General features: G+C 33.1%; 3 protein-coding genes and 1 non-coding gene across 6 annotated transcripts; 1 reads left to right on the top strand and 3 right to left on the bottom strand.

The window, feature by feature from the left end:
* Positions 1-261: 261 nt before the first annotated feature.
* LOC124530799 (N-alpha-acetyltransferase 35, NatC auxiliary subunit) lies at positions 262-17,124 on the bottom strand. Of its 2 annotated transcripts, none has more exons than XM_047105116.1 (14): positions 16,995-17,124; positions 16,067-16,149; positions 15,602-15,753; positions 15,010-15,233; positions 14,298-14,478; positions 13,459-13,648; positions 12,591-12,769; positions 10,573-10,812; positions 8,262-8,402; positions 6,873-7,036; positions 4,956-5,136; positions 2,747-2,904; positions 1,797-1,890; positions 262-640 (listed from the first exon to the last, which is right to left on the bottom strand). In XM_047105116.1, exons 2-14 carry the CDS (start codon positions 16,143-16,145, stop codon positions 500-502), a joined length of 2,124 nt encoding a protein of 707 aa, XP_046961072.1. In that variant the 5' UTR covers positions 16,146-16,149; positions 16,995-17,124; the 3' UTR covers positions 262-499. The 2 variants fall into 2 exon arrangements, with proteins under 2 accessions (XP_046961072.1, XP_046961065.1); XM_047105109.1 differs by having other exon boundaries at positions 16,915-17,100.
* Trnad-guc lies at positions 9,143-9,214 on the top strand. The gene has a single exon. It is a non-coding gene; the product is annotated as a tRNA-Asp (tRNA).
* A 319-nt stretch (positions 17,125-17,443) lies between the features above and the next one.
* On the bottom strand, positions 17,444-20,858 carry LOC124530814. 2 transcript variants are annotated; one of them, XM_047105129.1, is made up of 6 exons: positions 19,067-19,517; positions 18,827-18,930; positions 18,592-18,739; positions 18,138-18,230; positions 17,905-18,062; positions 17,444-17,783 (listed from the first exon to the last, which is right to left on the bottom strand). In XM_047105129.1, the coding sequence occupies exons 1-6, from the start codon at positions 19,125-19,127 to the stop codon at positions 17,574-17,576; spliced, it is 774 nt and encodes a 257-aa protein (XP_046961085.1). In that variant the 5' UTR covers positions 19,128-19,517; the 3' UTR covers positions 17,444-17,573. The 2 variants fall into 2 exon arrangements, 1 of the variants encoding a protein (XP_046961085.1); XR_006966482.1 differs by lacking the exons at positions 17,444-17,783; positions 17,905-18,062; positions 18,138-18,230 and adding exons at positions 19,876-20,044; positions 20,118-20,447; positions 20,528-20,858 and having other exon boundaries at positions 18,629-18,739; positions 19,067-19,777.
* A 114-nt stretch (positions 20,859-20,972) lies between these two features.
* On the bottom strand, positions 20,973-22,570 carry LOC124531687. The gene is made up of 4 exons (XM_047106188.1): positions 22,232-22,570; positions 21,641-22,156; positions 21,394-21,562; positions 20,973-21,323 (listed from the first exon to the last, which is right to left on the bottom strand). Exons 1-4 carry the CDS (start codon positions 22,299-22,301, stop codon positions 21,068-21,070), a joined length of 1,011 nt encoding a protein of 336 aa, XP_046962144.1. The 5' UTR covers positions 22,302-22,570; the 3' UTR covers positions 20,973-21,067.
* Positions 22,571-22,660: the final 90 nt, after the last annotated feature.

Raw genomic sequence — 22,660 nt, 5'->3', positions numbered from 1 at the left:
ATGATAATATCATCTAAATCGAGTTGAGGTATGTAAATAATTGGATTAGAACGCATTATGTAATGAATGAAAAAAACGAAAAATAAAATTACATTATAAGTACTTTGCGAAACGCACAGATACATAAATATTTCATATGTCATTGTCACAGATTAAAAAAAGTTTTATTTAATTGTTAATTTTTATAGTGTCAATTGTTTTTAAGCCTATCATAAACCAAAGTACCAATCATTAAACGATAATGTTAAAATAAAATACAAATAAGTTTTTACAATATTATATTTCATATAAGCCACAATCTTTATTTAAACACGTTACTAATAGTATGTACAAATTACACCTTCCACTATATATTACTAGGTGACTGAACTAAAACTTCATAATCATAAATAATTTCATATTTTATAATAAAATTATAATATAAATTTCCGTCTCAAATTGAAGTTACTCTTTATAAAAATCGTATATATAAAAATGTTGTAGAATCTTGTAGAATTCATTACACTAATTTAATTATAGGAAAATGTCTATGCACAGAGAAGTCGAATTCGGGAGGCGTCGTCGAATCCTTTTTATGGCCGCCGGCCAATAATTTTAAAACTACAAAATTAGTTTTTGCTACTTTCAGAAGATCTGTCACCTGAAACAAAAAGTTCATTACAAATACAATGTTCAAAGTTATAGCCGCTCTAGTAATAACCTTCCATATGGAATTGTCATTCCATAACATTCTTGTGAAACAAATATTTACTTAAATTTGGATATTGCTTTTTGAAATTTTTGCATTTTTGAGAAAAAAAACAAACAAAGTTTGAAATAATGTCGTTTTCAGTCTCGTATTTTAAAATTTGGACTGATCCTTATTTATTAAATTACTTCTAACGGAAGTAAGGGGAATAACTAATAACCCTACATATTAATATAAGAGTGCCTGTTTGTAATGTAAAATGTATACACGTCTGCCTCTCAATTTGTTCCGGCTAATATCTTGAACGACTGAACAGATTTTGACGGGACTCTCACTGGCAGATAGATCATGTAATAAGGAGTAACTTAGACTAAAACTTTTTTTATTAAATTCAAGTTGCACGAAATCACTGGCGCAGCTAGTAGGATATATAATTATTGAACAAATTGAAATGGACTGATGATAAGGATCATAAATTATTCTAAACTACAATCTATACTAATATTACAAAGGCGAAAGTAACTCTCTCTGTCTAGCTTTTACGCCATAAATACTGGACCGATTTAAATGAAATTTCGTATACAAATAGTCTAGACTCTAGAGCCTGAAAAATGTCATAGGCTACTTTTTTGGAAATAAAGAGGTCTTACTTCTATACCAATCATCAACGTAACATTTTAATTTAATTTGTAAATATATTCATATTCTACGCGAGCAAAAAAGCGGGTAACGGCTAGTATATAGCTGATTCAATCAGTAATCAGAGCGACTAATTTATTTTTTTTACTTGGTGGCAGGGCCTTGTACAAGCCCGTCTGGGCAGGTACCACCCACTCATCAGTATTTCTACCGCCAAATAACAGTACTCAGTATTGTTGTGTTCCGGTTTGAAGGGTGAGTGAGCCAGTGTAACTACAGGCACAAGGGACATAACATCTTAGTTCCCAAGGTTGGTGGCGCATTGACGATGTAAGGAATAGTTAATATTTCTTACAGCGTCATTGTCTATGGGTGATGGTGACCACTTACCATCAGGTGGCCCATATGCTCGTCCGCCAACCTATACCATAAAAAAAAAATGATTTGTTATTAAAACATGTATACGCACCTCCTGATCCGGCGTTGTTATTGTCTCTAAAAACGTTCTCGCTTGCTGGAAATGTTTACATCCGGCTACATATAGTATTATAGGATTTTCATATCTGTAATAAACATTCATAGACAATTACACATTAAATATTTAATATTGGTGCAAGAACTAACAATCAACAAACAATACTTTTAATATATTATCATTATTTATGGTTTTTACTTTACATTTGTGTTACTACTTAGGACAAAAGTGCAGGTAAATTATAAACACAAGTTCAATACATTGAAAATCCAGCCTGGGTTTGGAAAACATGAACTGCATGTAACCTGCTTACAGCTGGAATAGAGCATCATCTCCCTTTCAAGAGAAGAGAGAGAGAGAGAGAGAGAGAGAGAGAGAGAATATATTTCATTTTAGGATCCACATTTGGCAGAATTTCGTTATAATTATAAACATACTGGATTTTTCCTCCTGTTTTCCTTCACCGCCGTGCACTAGATGAGTTATAAAAACAAATAAAGCACATTAAAATTTAGTAGTGCTTATCTGCATTTGAAACCACTAGGCCTTCTCAGCTCCGTGATGCTGATTTCAACAACAACAACAACAACATCAGCCTGTAAATTTCCACTGCTGGGCTAAAGACCTCCTCTCCCTTTGAGGAGAAGGTTTGGAACATATTCCACCACGCTGTTCCAATGCGGGTTGGAAAACACATGTGGCAGAATTTCTATGAAAAATGTCACATACAGGTTTCCTCACGATGTTTTCCTTCACCGCTGAGCACGAGACGAATTATAAAGACAAATTAAGCACATGAAACAGCGGTGCTTGCCTGGGTTTCTAACCACTGGGCCATCTCGACTCTATTGAAGTCTCATGCTGATTTCGCTGACCTAATATTTGTCAGTGGGTTAACTGACTCGTGGTCAGTCGGGTTAGCACAAAAGTCACATAAAACTCACTGCAATGGCTGCGTCATTTCGCAGAACTCGTGGTAGTGGACCTGCGGCGGCGTGAGCACGGAGAGCGGCGCGAACCTGTGCTTGTAGCGAACAGCCTCGTTGTCGAACTCCGACTGCGGCTGACGGATCTTGCCTTGCAGCTTAAAAGCGACTAGAGCCTGTGGAAATAAATATAGTCCACAAAAATTAATTCATAAAAAAACATTGACCAGAGAAGACTATTGAAAAATATAATTAAAGAATAGTAATAAATAAATATGAAAGAAAACATTAAAAAAATATTTTCGTTTCATGTAAATTGTAGTCTATCATAGGCACGCAGTACAAACTCACACAGTGAAGCAACGCTTATACTATATAAGTATACGAGTTACGCACACACAAAAACGTTTATATGGCGACGAAAGACCGTCATGGTTTTTGCCATCGCTTCACACGAAGATTACGTGGTTTCATATCAAATCTAATCCATAAGCATCATTGACCCTGGCCAATTTCATCCAATAATATGACTAAATAATAAATATAATAAGAATGCCCCAAATTTTAAATCACGGGTAACAAAGTATAAAATAAATTTATCATTAATTCTTATTATTCTCACACTTTTTTTAGATGTACTGACCAACAAAGTGTTCATACGTCGCTTATAGGAAGGGTGCGCTTAGTGTACACGTGTTCATGTAATTTAAGCGGACGCATTAGTGTGTGTGTGTGTGTGTGTGTGTGTGTGTGTGTGTGTGTGTGTGTGTGTGTTTATGTGTGTATTTGTGTGTACGTGTGTGTTTGTATGGAAATAAATAACAACGCAAAAATAAAAATACAGACACGACGAATGATGATAATTTGTTCAAATACTTTCTGATGTACACAAACAGAACCAGCTGAAATAGAAAAAAATAATAAACGTTTGACAGCAACATGCTTTCCCAACGCTACATCGCTCTCGTGACGTCACAGTAGAAATTGTGCAACATGAAACTCAATTGTGCAACGTGTTGTACAAATGGTGCAACATGATGCTCAATTGTGCATCATGATGTACAGACGACGAAACACACAATCGCCTCCTCAATTACATCCTGGGTTTATGTTCTTATTTTAAAATTAAAAAATATCCAATCTACTATAATTCCGAATGATAAAAAAAGAAACAAAAAGAGCACTTAGCAATCAATGACCTGGAAATAAGTGAATTGATGACGATAAATATTCCCTTAATGAATACCTTTGTACTATTGTTTGGATACAATAAATTATATTTTTTAAATAACAATAATAGTATACGCCCAGAACAAATGTTAACCTATTATAATCCACGTGCATTTATTCTCATTTATATTTAAATTATTAGTTTTAGTAAACTATTGATTATATTGAACGTCGAATTCAAGCAATTATTCTAGCGTACATACTAAGTGAAATAATCCCCAAAAATTACCATAATATAACAATGACTGTTAACAAAGAGGAAAGATGTACTTCCCAGACAAGTTAAACGCTTCAGTAGTAAGTAAAGTATTACTTACTTTGACCAAAGAGTAGCGGAGAAAGGCAATAGAAATCGTAGAGGCTTGACTTACACTATATATAGGCTATGTACTTATTCTGCGTATTAAAAACAGTATATACAATACGGTCACAATATCTGTGGCATTTCGCCTACTTTTTCTAATATTTATTGGAAAAAATTATTCAAACATAAATTTCTAGTGATTTTTGTTTTTCTAACCGTACCAGTGTGAAATCAGATACTGTGACCGGGTTGTGTATACTTCAAATTAAAGACGGACGTATAGTACGACACAACTTAGATGTCGCATCAGCAAATTCGTAAAACCGATCACAGCCGAAATGAGTACGCTCTCCCAAATTATCAGTATTTATTTCTCGTGCGAATATGATCTTTGCACAAACGTAATAACTTGTAATATCATATGACCTAATATATTCGTCAATTTGACGCATCGATTTACATGCACTTGTTTTCTCTGACGCGTGATTCTATAGCGACGAATAGCGTCGAATGGCGCGATAGGGAGCTATTTCTATTGGTCGTGTAAATCGGCAGTAATCAGTTTTCATTTCATTCCATTGCATTTTCCGATGCTACATCTAATTTGTGTCCTACTATAACTGTGTACCCAGCTAGTACGCAATATGCACGTGTGTATGTGTGTGTGTGTGTGTGTGTGTGCGTGTGTGTTACCTTGAAGTACCCGCCGCACATGTTCTGCATGACCTGGCACAGGAGCGCCTCGCGCGCGTGCGGGCGGCTGCGCTTCTTGCGGCGCGCGGCGACTCGCTTTGGGTCCTTGCGCTCGCCCGACAGGTTCTCGGCGCGGCCCAGCGCCGACACCAGCCAGCCGTACAGGAACTCGTATAGGTACCTGCGCCACAACATCGAAACCTACGCTTTACTATTTTGGAACGACAATAACAATTACATATCAAAGAGCGTCATTTAGAGGTAGTTATGCAATAGGGAAGATGCGATATTTTTATTTTTGTGTCTATTTTAAAGAACTCCATATAGGATATACTACAAGTACAATAAACATCTAAAACACTACACTACAGCAAAAAATGAGGTTTCAAAATGTAAATGTCAATTTTAACGCGAAAACATATCTATATTTCGTATGACGTCACTGCTGTCTGTCACTGCCCTCTGATCGTACTTGTCCTCGCTGACTTTCATACTTATGCGTTTTTTCTCGACTTTTGAGATACTTATTTGTAAAAATTTAAAACGAACTATCGATACTCCGAAAAAAAAGCTTTGTTCTATATTTTGTGCCAATTTATTCATCTACTTCAACAAAGTTTTCAAATAAATTTATTTTTGACTTCCTTCTGACACAAACCTGAGATAAAAGTGGTTTCAAGCTGAAAAGAGGAATTTGGAATCTGCTTTGGCAAACCCAACTTCCATTTTAATTCTAAAAACGCAACCAATTTTCGTTTCGTTGATCGATTTTTTACAACTATAACCTCAAATCAGTAGTCATAACAGGAGTGACGACACTAAACGCTATACTATAGTCTGTTCGCGTTAAGAATGCAGTGAGTTGTCATTGTTTACCGGTCTGACTCCGCCCCCTTTGACCAATCAAATCTTTTCAAATTACAAAGTCAAGTTCACATTTAATTAATTATTAACTGATATTTTTATTTTTATAATTTAAATTTTGTTTTTTTTTATATATTTATATTTAATTTATTCAAGCTATACACGTAATAATTAATGTAACCTATAGCTACTAGATTCGCAAAGGATTGTATAGACCTAGTGTTAAGAATTTTGTTGATTAAACACCCCGATTCGATTTTTTACTTTAATGTGTGTTTTTTAAATTGATTATACTTAGTCTTTAAAACAAATATAATTTGTTGGAATTTTAACACAAATATGCATACACCTTCACCCTGCTGTTATAAAAGATTTGATTGGTCAGGGGGCGGAGTAAATCCGGTAAACAATGACAACTCACAGCATTCTAAACGCGAACAAACTATAGTGTTTTGAAATACGTTCCGTTTCACGTTACTTTAATTCGTAATTATTGTTAAAAAAAAAAAAACAAAATTATATGAAATATAAACCTTGCAGTGGCCTTCTTTTATATTATTTTAACATTTTAATAGCAAATTTACCATAAATATTATATTTGCATGTTCCTTATTATACGTGTCATACACTCGTCATAAAATTTATTATCACCTAATACATGAAGTATAAATAAATAAATAAATAAATATTGGATAACATCACATACATTACTCTGATCAACATAGAAAATTAATCGACTTTTTCTGCATCGACTCGGTCGGGAATCGAACCCGGGACCTCGGAGTGGCGTACCAATGAAAACCGGTATACACACTACTCGACCAATTCGTCATCAATTATGTATTGTTGTTAGGTAGTGGATTGTCGACCTATTCTACTTTCAAATAATGTAACCACATAAACTTTTTTAATGTTCTGGACATAACACGACATAACATTTTTATATATTTTTTTAATCCGTTAAATTAATCAATTATTTTATTATTTATGTAGTCTGTATCCAATAGCGTACGGAAATGTCTGTGGTGTTGTCTATGGTACGATCTTGCTCACCAGAATATGTAGTGGTACTCGTGCACGCTGTACAGTTCGAGCTCGAGCCCGGACAGCAGGTAAGCGATCATGACGCGCAACACGTGGTACAGGATCCACGTGCCGAAGCAAGCGCGCGGAGCCGAGCCCGCCGCGCCGCTAACCAGCGCATCCACGCTTTCCGCCTGCCACACACCGACCAATTGACATTAAGTGACGGACTGGCTAGTAAGCCATCCGATGTTAAGTGAATAACACAACTGACGCTTTAAGAAATATTAACTGCGAGAAACAGTAAATCGGGTAAATTGTTATGCTATCTGTACTTCTGACATTGAAGTTTTTACAAAATATTTAAAACTCATTCAAAGTCGATGTGTCTATCACATCTAAGCACAATATTAATTACAAAATTGAGATAATGAAGATTACTTTAAATAACATAATATAATAATACCAACTAGTACCAACTAGCTACCCCAGAGCGCTTGCTATAATAACAGCAATTTCGTTCCTAACCTAACGACAACTATGTACGGTATACATGATTAATAAAAAAAAGTAAAAAAAAGTTTTGAGCCAGTGTAACTACAGGCACAAGGGACATAACATCTTAGTTCCCAAGGTTGGTGGCACATTGACGATGTAAGGAATAGTTAATATTTCTTACAGCGTCATTATCTATGGGTGATGGTGACCACTTACCATCGACCTATACCATAAAAAAAAATTGCTCATTGGTAGTAGAGTAGCGATTTATCCAAATGATGATGTATCTCTACAAACCTTGTAACCGAATCAACTACGTAAGACATTAAATGCTCAAGTGTGAGCGCAAATACAGTCGGAATCTATATTCCCTCACTCAGCTCATAATCCAATGGCAACATAAAATCTTTCCGTAAGTCGGGAGTCTGGAAATTGGAAGTGCGTACAACGCTTCCAACTTTCAGACTGCAGCCTGTCACTACATCTCAGTCATAAAAAAATTATTAGGCCAGAAATTCGAGCTCTATGTGATAGATTAAATGTACATATATCATACCATATTTATAAATATTGTCCGCCAACCTATTCCATAAGAACAAAAACAAATTAAAACTACTGATTCCATTTAAAAAAGCAATGTGATTAAGGCTCGCTTCCAACTTCCAGACTGCAGCCTGTCACTATATGTCAGTCATTAAAAGGCCAGAAATTCGAGTTCTATGTGGTTCATATATTATACCATATGTATAAATATTGTCCGCCAACCTATTCCATAAGAACAAAAACAAAGTAAAACTACTGATTCCATTTATAAAATGCAATGTGACTATCGAGCAAGTAAGGTGAGTAGTAGTAGTAGTGCATGAGTGAGGTGAGGTGAGTAGTAGTAGTGAGGTAGGGGTAGTGAGGTAGGGGCCCGACCTCCTCCTGCAGCGCGGCAAAGTCGTCGAGTAGAAGCGCCAGCTTGTCCCGCTGTCGCGCGCGGTTGTGTCCGCACACCTGCACCAGCACCGCGAACGGTCGCACGCAGCGCACCAGGAAATTCTCCACGAACTCGCGAGCCTGAGGCGAAAACCCTCAGACATTATATTTCCAATAATATTATGTATAGTACGACACAACTTAGATGTCGCATCGGCAAAATTCGTAAAACCGATCACATCCGAATTAAGTACCTACGCTATCCCAAATTATCAATATTTATTTCTCACGCGAATATGATCTTTGCACAAACGTAATAACTTGTAATATCATATGACCTTATATATTCGTCAATTTGACGCGTCAATGTACATGCTCTTGCTTTCTCTGACGCGTGAATCTATAGCGACCTATATAGGGAGCTATTTCTATTGGTTGTGTAAACCGGCAGTAATCGGTTTTATTTTCAATCCATTGCATTTTCCGATGCTACATCTAATTTGTGTCTTACTATACGTATATTATCGGACACTACACTATTATTTACAAAAAAAAAAACTAATAATAATACTAAAGAAAGCAAAATAACGCTTTTTATGCTATTCTCAGGCCAATACGTAAAACACCTAAAATAATATTATATACTACCACTCCTACTCACATTTGTTTATATTAGCTAAACAAATAAGTTTGAAGATTGTTTATAAAAAATATAAAATTTTATAATCATTGTTTTATTTCGATAACCTACAAAAAATTATTACAGACATATATTATTTGTACACATTTCAACTGCTATAACGTCACTTGGCCAATAAAAGTTACGTTAATAAATTGTCAATGGATGAACTTGAATGTAAATTTGGCAACTGATATCACAATCCTCGGTAGTATAGTGGTAAGTATCCCCGCCTGTCACGCGGGAGACCGGGGTTCGATTCCCCGCCGTGGAGTACAGATATTTTTATAATTTTTTTTTTATTTTTTTAAGCTGTCTTTAGTTATCATTATTTTATAAACTATGCACTTGGTCTGGTATATTTTGAGCATTATTTGATAGCTGATACATTATACCGAAACATAATATCTGTGTCACATAGCTCATCTTGTACTGGACATTAGAAGCTGTATTCGAATAACAACATTGGTAGTAGATATTATATATACTGTTATATTTATTTATTATCAATCCTAATTTAAAATTTATAATTTTTTTTTACTCTATTTCAATAACTATTTTTTTTTTTAAGAACACGCGGCTTACAATATTGTACTTGCGTTAGGGAAAAATAAATTATGAAATAATAAAATTAAAAGTCGTAATTTTAAGTCTGTATCTCACCTGACCTAAAAATTAAATTTAAAAAAAAATACTGACATTTAAATTTAATAAAATTATACGTTGTATGATTTATATAATAATAAAATATATTCAGATTAATACGTATACTATGTTCAAACTATAACAGGAAGATAAATAAATAAAATTTGAGTTCAAATTAACGCGATATAGTTATTTACTATGGATTTGCTCTAAAATGGCATTATGAACGCCGACAAAGCTGTTATAAGAATTTCGGAAAGAAATTAAAGTGGGAATAAGTAGTTAAGTGTGATAATATTGTAGTATATATTAGATTTTAAATTAACATGGTTATTTTTATTATTAAAGTTATTAATTACGGGTTATTTACCATGTTTTTTATTTTTGTTCGGTGGAGCTCGATATTTCGACATTGTCTACGAATGTCTTGTTCACGAGACTGACTGTTCACGTGAACAAGACATTAGTATATATTAGTTATAAACTCATAGTAGTGCACAATATATAGTTGTTAAAATACGTAAGGCATTTATAATTTTTCTAGGGGTAAGAACAGTGGCGGATTTACAAATTTGCCGCTAGTAGGCTATACGATTTTTGCTGCCCTACTGACTTTTAAAACTCGATACGTTTGTTTAGTTCACAATCACAATGTATTCTGAAAATGAAAATGTATGATATATTTCCTATCGTCCTCATTACATCGACTTTTTCCCATTATTAATATGATTATGAACTAGATGATATTTCTGTCAGTTACTAAATTATTTCTGCAACCCATTATGTGAGTGACGAGTATACGGATTATGGACGTTATGTGTATACATATAATTATGTATAAGTTTATTTTATTACTGTAAGTTTTTTTTTATCAAGATAATTTGGGCTAAATTTGGCTCCAGCCTACTTAGCCTATTGGTAAATCCGCCACTGAGTAAAAATAGGCTATATAATTCACACCATATAAATGGCTATACATCTACTTACTGGAGGATTCGGTCCAATAGTAGACTTCAGGGCTAGCGCCGGTGGATTTACAAATGACTTCACAGACTCCCTCAGGATTTCAATGAACGCATGCTGAGGCCGCTGCCGGCCTTGAGGACTGTTGACGTTACTCTGAGCCATGGACGCGGTTATTGCTGGAGACGGACTCAGGTAGAGCAACTGTAGAGCTGATCTAGACAGTATGCACGCACGTTGACGGCTGAATTCCATGAAGAAGTCCTGGAAAAAATAAGATTGTCATGTAAACTCAACCTGATCTAGTTTATTTATTTATTATATAGGATGACAATTTTTTTTTTGATCCCAATGTAAGTAGCTGAAGGACTTGTGTTATGGAAAATCAGAAGTAACGACGGTACCACAAACACATAGACCCAAGACAACATAGAAACCTAATGGTAATCTACATCGACTCGACCGGGAATCGAACCCGGGACCTCGGAGTGGCGTACCCATGAAAACCGGTGTACACACCACTCGACCACAGTGGTCGTCAAATTGACATATGACAATAATATTACAAATATTATATAGTTAACAATTGAACACACTTGATAATTGTATTTCTTTTTATATGTAATCACAGCATGCACTAAATATATTAAACATTAGTAATTATCACAAGATTGTTTTCTTTGGATCAATTATATAATTAAGAAGAAATTGAATTATTTAACAGTTTTATAACAATATAAATTGATTTGTATTTAAATGAACATATTAAATGCATAATAAATTAAATAAAAAGTAAGCATTTTTTTAAATTAATTTTGTGTTAATAACAATAATTAATAATTTTAGTTTCAATAATTTATATTATTTTTTAAGAAACTTAACAAATTTGATTTAAAAATAGCCAAATTATTACAAGTAATATCTTCGAGGAGAGATCATTATATGTGTTATTGTAGTTCTTATTATATATTGGGTCATAGTGTATGTAAGCTTTTGCTATCGACCTGTAAATGTGCTTAATTAACAAATGCACAATAAATGTGCTTGGTCGTTGTTCGATAACATTTTTCAACATCATTAACAACAGGTCAAACTTAATATTTATCATATAAATATATTGTATTCAATCTATACTAATATTATAAATGTGAAAGTAACTTTATATGTCTGTCGGTCTTTCACGACCAAACTGCTGAACAGAATCTGATGAAATAAGGTATGAAGCAAACTTGACACCAAGAAAAAAAAAGTTAACTTTTTTTGCCTAACACGTGACAACAACGGAATTATTACCTGTTGACTTCCACGCAGGATATGTTAATTTTAATAATTGTATTAACTGACATTACTTTTATATTTTTTAAATGTTGAAAAAGAGTAACTACTGAGTTTCTTGCCGGTTCTTCTCTACTTTCCGACCAGTGTTAGCTTCAATTAATTGTTAATTGACGATTTAAAAGTGCTTGTAAAGGCCCACTTGAATAAAGATTATTTTGATTTTTGATTTTGACAATTAACACCCTAAAATGCGAACGGAGCCGCGGGCGACTACTAGTTTATATATATAACCGAGATTCTATACATTCGACGGATTCTACTAAAAATTTTTTTAGATTTTTCAGATTTTTATAGCAATATAATATTGTATTTACAAATATTGCTATAAAAATCTGGCTCTCACAAATATTTATTATAAGAAAGAATCATAGGGGCCAGTTCTTTATATATTCAAATGTCTATTCATTACTGAGTTGAGATGGCCCAGTGGTTAGAACGCGTGCATCGTAATCGATGATTGCGGGTTCGAACCCAGGCAAGCACAGCTGATTCATGTGCATTTGTCTTTATAATTCATCTCGTGCTCAGCGGTGAAGGAAAACATCGTGAGGAAACCTGCATGTGACAAATTTCATAGAAATTCTGCCACCAACCCTATGTAACAGCGTGGTGGAATATATTCCAAACCTCCTCAAAGGGAGAGGAGGCCTTTAGCCCAGCAGTGGGAATTTACAGGCTGTTGTTGTTTGTTATTCATTACTAACCAAGGCGGTGTGGAAATTAGTACAGGATTTGATCTTCCAGGCGTGTCGGAGTCTCGTGACGAGGTCGTCGAAGTACTGCAGCGCGTCGAGGCGCGGCTTGATGCGCGTGTAGCGCGGGAACGTGGGCGGCAGCAGGCGCTGGTTTATCATCGGCTCGAAGCCCATCGGGTTGGGGATGTCTGCCGACCACAAGCACTGCCATAAACTATCATATCATAGAAGATTATATAAATAAATAAATGGCCCTTTTGTAGTGTTCAGGATTTTCATTAAATCTATAATGGGTTCATATTTGCTCTAAATCTGGACCATAGAAACGGAGCTAATTGATGAAATTACTATAAAAAATTCTACTTAAAACGGTTCATTTGACATGGACGAGAGAAAGATTTAGAAATGAGAAATACAATTATATGTTTACATGTATAAATTATATCAAGATATATCTCTAAAAAATACAAATATAGTATGTGTGCTGCATAGGACTTACACTATAGCCTGTTCCAACGAAAAAAATATAAGATTGATTAAACTTAAGATTTACGTATACCACAAGCTTTTCTAATAACTCATCTATATTTTTTACTACTGATGGTTCTTGACTAATATAATATAATATTTATATTACAACACTATTCAACTTAACTATATCTAATTCAAATATACTTCCAAAATCAAATCAAATCTGCATTTTTCACAAATCCATTGTGAATAGACTACTCAAGCTCAGATCAACCAATGATATTACATAAATTCTTGTCCTTTTCTAATTGGAACGGACTATACATAAATACAATAACAATATGAAAACATAATACTCTGAAATCTTCTCTAAAAGATTGTGGATCAAATTTTAACAATAACTTACGGTTTTCAAGCGGCTGAGTTCCTTTACTGGCTGTCTTTATGATCACCTTCATCATTTCAGAGCAGCCGTTTAATAGAGCAACACAATCCGCACCAGACTGGGAATCTCTCTTCGTTATCAAAAGCAGAGCTTGGTAGAACATTCTCGTAAATCGAATTCGAGCCGCTAACGCAGCCCATAAGTTATTAGCCTGAAAAGATAATAATTAATAAAATTAATGGGATAGATCATATGGATCCCAATCAGAGAATGAGGCAAGAATCACCGTTTTCATATGTTTTTTAAATAATAATTAATAAATAAGAAAATTAATTGTTACTCTATGAAAGGCAGTTTAAAGGGGAAGTCAGTGGAGACATTATCTCAATTACCCAAATTGGCAGCACATTGGCGATGTTAAGAACAGTTAATATTTCTCACAGTGCCCATTGTCTATGGACAGTATGTTCAGCAACAATCAGGTAAAAAAAACCAGTATCTCAGTCAATATCTTTTCTTGCAAAGAACTTTTTTAAATATAATATAACTTGATTTTTTTTTTAATCTATAATTATATAAATCATTATGGTATTAATATTAAAAAAATATTCTTGTTAAATGGAGGTCCTTATTTAATAAAAAGGACAACTATAGTACTTGAGAAAACTAATTGTTAATCCATGAAAGAATAGCTGTGACAGTGTCTTCAATTTCAACTCTTATTTACTTTTATGTACACCAAATAGTCAACTAAGTAACAGTATATAAGAGAGGATTTGTTTCCCTGTGTGTGTGAAAGTATAACCTCAAACACACATAGTAGCGTGTATTAAAATTACAATAAACAAATAAAACTGTACCTCATCTTCTTGACTTCTAGCCTTTTTATTCAGCTCTTCTTCCTGTTCACGTAACATCGATATACACTTTTGTTCACTGACTTCTAAACTAGCATCATGTTGGTTTCCTGATTGTAGATTTGAACCTAGACGATAACCATAGCCCATCGGGAGAAAGTCTTCCTCTTCAAATACTTGTGCCCTGTAAAGTATTGAAATCCACTTTTAACATTCTTATATTTAATATATAATAGTATAAATCGGTACACAAACTAGGTACTGATGACAGCATCATATAATACAAAATGATTTTATTAGATGTACTGAATTGTCCCTTTTTATTGTTATAATAATAAGAGATTACTCTTATTATTATTGATTTTATTAGACATTTGTATCCTCTAAAGATGTTTTGATAAAGTGATTAAAACTGCCCATTGACAAAAGTTTACCACCCTCTCATTGTTGCTTTGGAGACTAAAATGATGAAACTCTTACATGTATTTGTTTTTGCCCACTCACCCTTCAAGATAAAATATGAGGGTGTAACTGCCCAGATAGACTTGTAAAAAGTCCTATCACCAACTTTTACACCAACATTACTGATTTAGGCCATAATTTAAATAAATACAAAAAATTTTTACAAGTCCAGAAACTGAAAGTGTTTCAAATAAGGTGGGTATTAAAAAGCTCAAAGAAAATACAAATGGCATAATGATAATAATATCCTTACTTTGTTATACAATCTCTTATACAATCCAGGAGTTTGTAGACTGCGATGCAGTATGCTCTCAAAGGACTATTAATAATTGAATGAGGCTGGTGTAAATATACATTAGTAAATACTGTTTGTGCTAACGAGTGGCCTTCCAACCAAGAGACAATGCAAGCTACCGTTGCATCTATTATTCCTATGATCTCACTGGGTTCTAAGTCGTCAATTTTTAATTTCCCACTCTGAAAGAAAATAAGAACAACATCATCTCGTGAAAAAAATAGATGTTCTTTTTATGCGTTTTAAATTGAGTAAAAACAAAATTTACAAGTTGATACACATAATCATATCAGTATGAAATAGTTGTTTTCAATTTATGTTCGATATAACTATATGATTGTAGGTAATGGTGTAATAAAGAATATGCTATTATAACGCTGTACACATGTTAATGATGGCAAGAGAACAATGGTGATATAGTCATTTTAATTAGTATTTTAATAATAAATTGGAATAACAGTTAACAGTCATAGAGGCAATTTTTTTTTTATATATGTGTTCCAGTCACGATTTTATTTTTACGTGTACAATCAAATCATGTTAAACTTACCAATACAGCCTGCTGAAAGTTTAAGGGTTTCGGATTGCCTCTATTACATAACATTCCAGCATCCATTTTGGGGTCCATCATTTCAATGGCGGACATCGCCTCGAATAACCCAAATAGATGTCCATCATGCAATAGTTCTCCTAACTGAAGGTCTAGAATCATAATTAATGGTATTACGTTTACTTAAGTAAGGTTTTGTGCAAGTAGGTACTACCCACTCACTAAATATTCTACCGCCAAACACCAATATTTAGTATTATTGTTCAAGTTTTAAGGGGCAATAATCAGTGTAAACAGTATCAATAGGTATAAGAGACATATCATTTTAGTGTAGAAGTGTGTAGTGCTAGTATTTGTAAATGTGCCAATTGCTTATTAATGGATTGTAATGATCAATAGCACTTGTTTAAAAAAGTTCTTAGACATATACTTTTCCCGTGGAAAAACCTTTATAAAAGAAAATACCTTGAATGTTTTTAAAAAAATCCGTAGTTATATCAACCCAGTTGTAGGTGACTTCAGGTGATGTTGGTAATGATTCCATTGTCCTGTAAAGGTTCCAATATACACAATAATGTAAAACATTTTTATCAGAATTAATTGTTCGACATGACTCCACATATTAAACTCATGTATCAATAATAGTATTCCTAATATTTGGAAATGTATGTATAAATTTTCATGTATGTATATAGCCAATGTCAAAAATCTTTATTCAATATAGATGTGTTACACTTGCTTATTGGATGTCAATAAGCAAGTGTAACACCGTAATGGTACACCATTTAGACGTAATATAAAAATATTAAATATACAAATTAGATATAAAATCCTCCCCAAAATAGTGTTATGATTTGATGGTATATTTGTTTAAGTAAAAATAATATGAAATGAAATAATAAGCAAATATGTTAAGTATATACAAGATTATGCTTGTAAATTATATTTTAAAAAGGAATATAATAAATAACTAAAAATAAAAATAGTAAACATGAGTATTTTATGTGTTCATATTAGTATAACATTGATATAACTATGTGTAAGCGTAATTAAATAATATATATATTTTTAATAATAAATTAAATATAGCTTATACACACTCTGTGTGTGTCTTTGCAAATAAATACTAAGCAAGAAGTAACCATGACAGAAAAAGGAATATTAAGTTTGCTAAGCCAGAAAATATATCATCAAAGATATGCAACTTCTTTATTTTAAGGCTTTATAAATAAAATAGTGAAAAATTGGTTTAATTGTAAATGAAACAAGAGGTAAAATAGGAATAAAAAAAAAGCATGCATAACATTACTAACCCGTCACCATCGAAAAAATCATCTGTATCACCCATTTTTGAAGCAAACTAAAATGTATTATAATCAAGAAAATATATTACCATTTAATTTTAGCTATATATACCTAGAAAACAATCAATATTAGAGTCAAATTTTGGATACCGCATTTGACGTTTAGAAGAGTCAAGAAATGACAGATCACAGATATTGATTGATAATTTAATGTTTATGACTACTGGACCAGTCAGAGTTGCCCAATTTTAAATTACATTTGGATTTTTTTTTTGTAATATTTGCGATTAGAGAAATGTCAATGTTTTTTTTAGAATCTATTTTATTAATTCTTTAATTTTCATATATAAGTTTATTCAATTCTTGAAAAATAATCGATTTCAGCAGATTGTAAGGAACTAATACTCAAAATAAATTAGAGTTTATAGGGTATTTTATTAATAATTAAAATGCATAAAACCGAATATTTTTTTTAACTGTAGAAATGTCTTACATCTTTTAAGTACAAAACATTTTTGCTACAGTTTAAATCTTACAGATACGAAAAACATACTTTGCATTATTTCGATGAATTAAAAATTAAAGTCATAGTAATATTTTAAACGATATATTTTTATTAAATAAATAGTTACATTACATTACACTATTTTTAAATTACTTTTTGGGATTCAAATATATTTGATGCTTTTAAAAGTAGATTTTTCTGTTGTTTCTACGCTTTCAGTAACAACATCATATACATCACTATCAATTTGTATAGGTTCTTGTGTGGTCAAATTAGAGGAATCTTCGGATGTATTTGGCTGAGTACCACTACCACCTGGTTTTGATAGACCTACGCCCCTAGCTCCCATGTCCATACAATCAAAATGAAGAATCTGAAAAAAAATAACCATTGAATTGTACTTTAAATTTTAATGTATCGACTTTAGGAATTATTTTTTGTTGTTTTTTTTTTTTATTTTCTTGTTTCTAATTGGATTTATTTCTAAAACTTACTACAACGGGTGCCTTATCAATCCGTGTGTCCATGTCCATGCAAACATGCAACCTTTGCTCTACAATAGAAATATCAAATAGTCTGACACACATGTCGACCAATCCAGGTGGTAGATATGGTACCGGTATTGGAATGCAGAAGGGTGGTGGATTACGCGCTGAAAAAGAATATTTTTATTCCAAACATTAAAGAATATTATCATTTAAAAAAAACCGTTGATCTTAATGCTTACTGGAAAAGGAATCCCTGAATACACTCGCATTGTTCATCATTACATCCAAATCCAGTGTTGAATCCATTGGTTCATAAGTCAACGTTGCGCAAGCTGAAACAGTAGAAAAGAAAACTGTTAGTTTTGTTACCATACATTTTGACGTGTTAATTTTGATATATATTTCTTTTTTTTATTGTAAATAGACGCTACAGCGCCAGGGACGCCTGGACTGCGGCTCATAAGATAGATACGTTTATATTCAATTGTAATGTACTGTTTTCATCTCAAAGAAGAATGAAGACAATGTTTAATTACTATAAATGTAACCCTACAAAATTTAAAAGTCCAAACCAAAGAAAAATGATCATAACCTATACAAAGTACTGTCAAACATATAAACATGATGAATAAATCTTATATTGTGTTGATTCTGTTCTTTTTAATTTGTCAATGATAAACATTAAATACTTACTCCGTCTATCAAAATTAAAGGCTTGTATTCGGACACCCGTGCAACATTTGCATTGCAGGCCATCACATTCGCATGGACCTCCTCTGAAAGGTAGCCTTAATAACCAGCCTGGTTTGTACCACGGTCTGGGCATCATGCGTTTTATAGTCTGAAAAAAATAATCATAATTAGAACCTATTAATAAAATCTAAAAAATGTATCGTCGATTCGTAATCATACAAAAACTAAAACTTACCTTGTTTGTCTGTATATCGTAGTAAACAGAGAAATCAGTTACATCCATGGAATTGTCTTCTTTTATAGTATCTAAGTATAAAATTCTCTGTTTTGATGTTTTTTCTGAAATACAATCCAATCATACTAATATTGTCGAAGTGTAATTTATTAATACGCTATTGTGGTCCTTAATGTATAAAAAACTAAATCAAATGGTTAATATCTTAGTAAATTACTTGATATTATAGGTATTACTTACCGCTTATCACAGAAGTCACATAATAAACAATTAAAAACAAAATTATAACTCTCATTTTCATTTAACTTGAGTTCAGTATTGTTATGTATTGTTGCCGTCTCAAGGGATACCATTCAAATGACTACACGTTGGTAAGTTACGTCAATACAGATAGATTAAGGTTGGTTTGTTATTATTTGTATGCAAGATATGCGCTGAATGAGCGCTGGCTGGCGGGACTTTCTAGAGAGAAACTCCTGCGCGTACGCACACTGGACACACCACCACCGAACGTCATTAAATACCCATCTATTCTCAACTGGACGAAACATTTTCTCTTTCATTGTGAAAATTGCTTAGAAGTCGTTAACAAGAAATTAATGATTCCTAACCCTTACTCTGCAATGAGAGTATCATAATAGTTTAATAATAATAAAATTTAAAACAATATTTTTTCAATAAGTTAAGTTGCCTTTATTTATATTTATTTATTTTAAATTATTATTGTGACTTAAAAATATAAACACGCTGTCAAATAAATTAAGAGATTCAAATAAATATTGTTATTCCTCAAACATTTCCAGCAGGGATCGCACAATGTTATTTTCATCGTAATCTTCAATATCATCCTCTCCGGCGTCAATGACTGCATCAACTCCACCTTGGGGGTTAGGAACTGATATTCCACCATTTTCTTCTGGACCTAACATAACGATTCCGTTAGCGCCCATCCTACAAAAAAATAAAATTGTCAACTTCTCAATCCCTAAAAAAAATTAAAAAATCTTATTAAATAATTCCTTTCTTATTTTAGTATTGCTTAAAATTACCTGAGACAATCGAAAACGAAGTTAAACAAATTGAAGGATCGCCATTTTCCAGTCATCGCTAAACAAAAGTGAAAGTTTCTACCAGGAAAAAACACATTGTAGAATTTAGCGCACACTTTTAAATTCGGCATCCTTGGTGGACTTATACATATTGGTCTTGGATTTTTGCCTAAAACAAATATTTCTTAGTAAATATATTGGGTTGTAAAATTAAATAGCTTCAAAATAATTGTGTCGCTTACCAGATAAGGAGTTCTCATAGAGAATCCTATTATTCATAGACATAGCAACGTCAAATGCAAAATCTCCTGGATGATAAGTGACTTTCATACAAGCCTTTTGATTTATTAAATCCAATAGATACCCAGTACAGCATTTGCATACCCCAAGTGTGCAGGAACAGCGCCTTGATGTTGAGTTCTGTTCGCCTCCATCTTGGTTTTGCCTCCCATAATATGATATACTAGAGACTTGCCGTAGGTTTAATCGATCGAGTAATAGTAAGGGACTGTCGGGCACTTCGATATCATTGAAATTATTATTGGTACTATTATTAATCGTTTTTGATGGCGCTAAAATGAAGGTAATAAATGTATTTGCTCAAAAAATAAAATACGCAATTATAAAATTATGTACTTTTTGTTTTACTCACCTACTCCTTGCACATTGATAAAAAACAGGAGAATGATAAGTCTCGCGCAATTTTCGATATAAAAACTCATTTTAAAGCTTAGTTCAAGACGAAGCTACGCGAATGCCGGTTGTCTGAATAATAAACATGTCCCAATTCACTGCACAGTTCCGAACCGGTTTAATGGTGATAGCGAAATTTCATTGCCATGGGCTTAACACTTTCTCACAGAGTAAATACTTAATTATTTTTTTTAGTTTTTGAATTTCATAGATAATTGTTGAGTAATCAAACAATTGAATTATAAATATGTGCGTTCGCTTTATTTCACTCACGTGTACTGTACAGTTTATTTTGCTTTTGCAACGGTTTATATACCTTTACGTGCTATTAGTATGGCTATACAGTCACTTAAATAGTTTTATTATTGTATTTTTTGGAAACTATAAAAAATGAAACATCGAAATTAAATAAATAATTTATTAAAAACTAAAATAAGTTACTTGAGTGCTGCAAATAAATAATTTTAATAAATATAGTTCATTTGAAAACGAAATTTATTTATTGATTTTCTCTTCCACCGAAAAAGTCACCAACCGCATTACCTATAGCATCTAATGGACCATCTCCTCCACCAAAAATACCGCCTCCCGGGGCACCAAAAATACCATTACCGTTGCCACCAATAAGGGAACCAGCTGCATCAAGTAAAGTACCCTCATTGTTATTGGAACCACTTCCGAAAAGGCTTATCGGTTTTGGACCTGAGGATACTGGCTTGGGTTTTAAACCAGTTTGCAATCCAGATGAGCCTAACCTATAAACAAATACATTGAATACATTGATTTAAGTATCAGCATTGCCTTAGAAATGTTCAATATCCTTACCCAAAGCATCTGAATGAAGCTGAATAAACCGGAAACCCTCCAATGTCTGCATTTATGTCTAAGCAAGCAAAGGCGTTTCCATTTCGAATTCGAATATTGCTAATTTCTGCGCAAACTCTGACAAATGGTGCTCTTCTAGGGTTGAAGCAAATTGGAGGTGGGTCACTTGCTATAATAATCATGAAAACGTTAATTAAGTTTATCGTAAATATTAAATAGAAATTAAATGATAAGAATCAAAAAGTACCTGAAACTCGTCTCCGAACAACTGTATTATTATTAACAGTTAGTCTGACATCAAATACAAAGTCTTTGGGTACAAAAGATATATTTCCACATGCCTTCATCCTGAATCGTTCCAGGATAGTTCCGGTACAACAACCACACTGACCGCTGGCACAGGTACATGGAAATCTCGTAACTTGACCATCCACTTCTTGAGTTGGCTCCGGTGTGATTTCATCTTGTTGTACTGGTTTTTGAGTCACATTAGCAGTTGCTGGTGATACAGTCACTACGGGTAAATTTACTACTGGTTCCTCGGTAACCAGAGTTGAATCTACTACGACATTTACTTCAGTTGCCTCATTCTCTATGTCTTCAAAGTCATTTTCATCTTCTTCTTCAGCTACATTTATTGGTACAGTTATAGTAACAGGTGACTTAAGAACTGGCGTTGGGTTTAACGCTTCTTTCCATATCGTATTCGGTATTCTGAAGTTTATGACGTCATACGATCGGTCTTGCTTTGAAATAATATTACCTATATAAATAATTCAAGATTAAAGTAAAATAAAAAGGAGTTAGGCTAGTAAATGAATGTATGGAGTATACTTACCATATTTTGCGGAGCAAGAAGAAAATAATATAAATATGCTCGATAACAACAACTTAAGGGACAAAGACATGTTATATATTAGAGATTTGTATAACAACAGTTTCGTTAGGCTTTCCAATTGTTATTGCTAGTGAAGCATGACACTTCCATCTATTTAACTGCTGTCCAGCTACAGAGTTCCGAGTCTGAATTTAGCTATACGGTCAATGAACATAGTAAACAAGTTTTAAATTTTAATGTATGGTCCGGAGAAAGTGGTTACTTAAAATGACAGTATCGATTCCCACTTTCGGTATTGGGAACGCGCAGCGACTGCAAGTTATTTGCAACTGAATTGAAATTATCGACGTAAATATATATATATTCTGTGAACTCTTGTGCTAAAGTAGCATGAAAAGAGTACAGAAATATAAAGTTTGTCGTACATAT

Source organism: Vanessa cardui, chromosome 1 (assembly GCF_905220365.1).
Source record: "Vanessa cardui chromosome 1, ilVanCard2.1, whole genome shotgun sequence".
In the NCBI taxonomy this organism is placed as follows: domain Eukaryota; kingdom Metazoa; phylum Arthropoda; class Insecta; order Lepidoptera; family Nymphalidae; genus Vanessa; species Vanessa cardui.
This window is presented reverse-complemented; position numbering and strand designations above follow the sequence as displayed.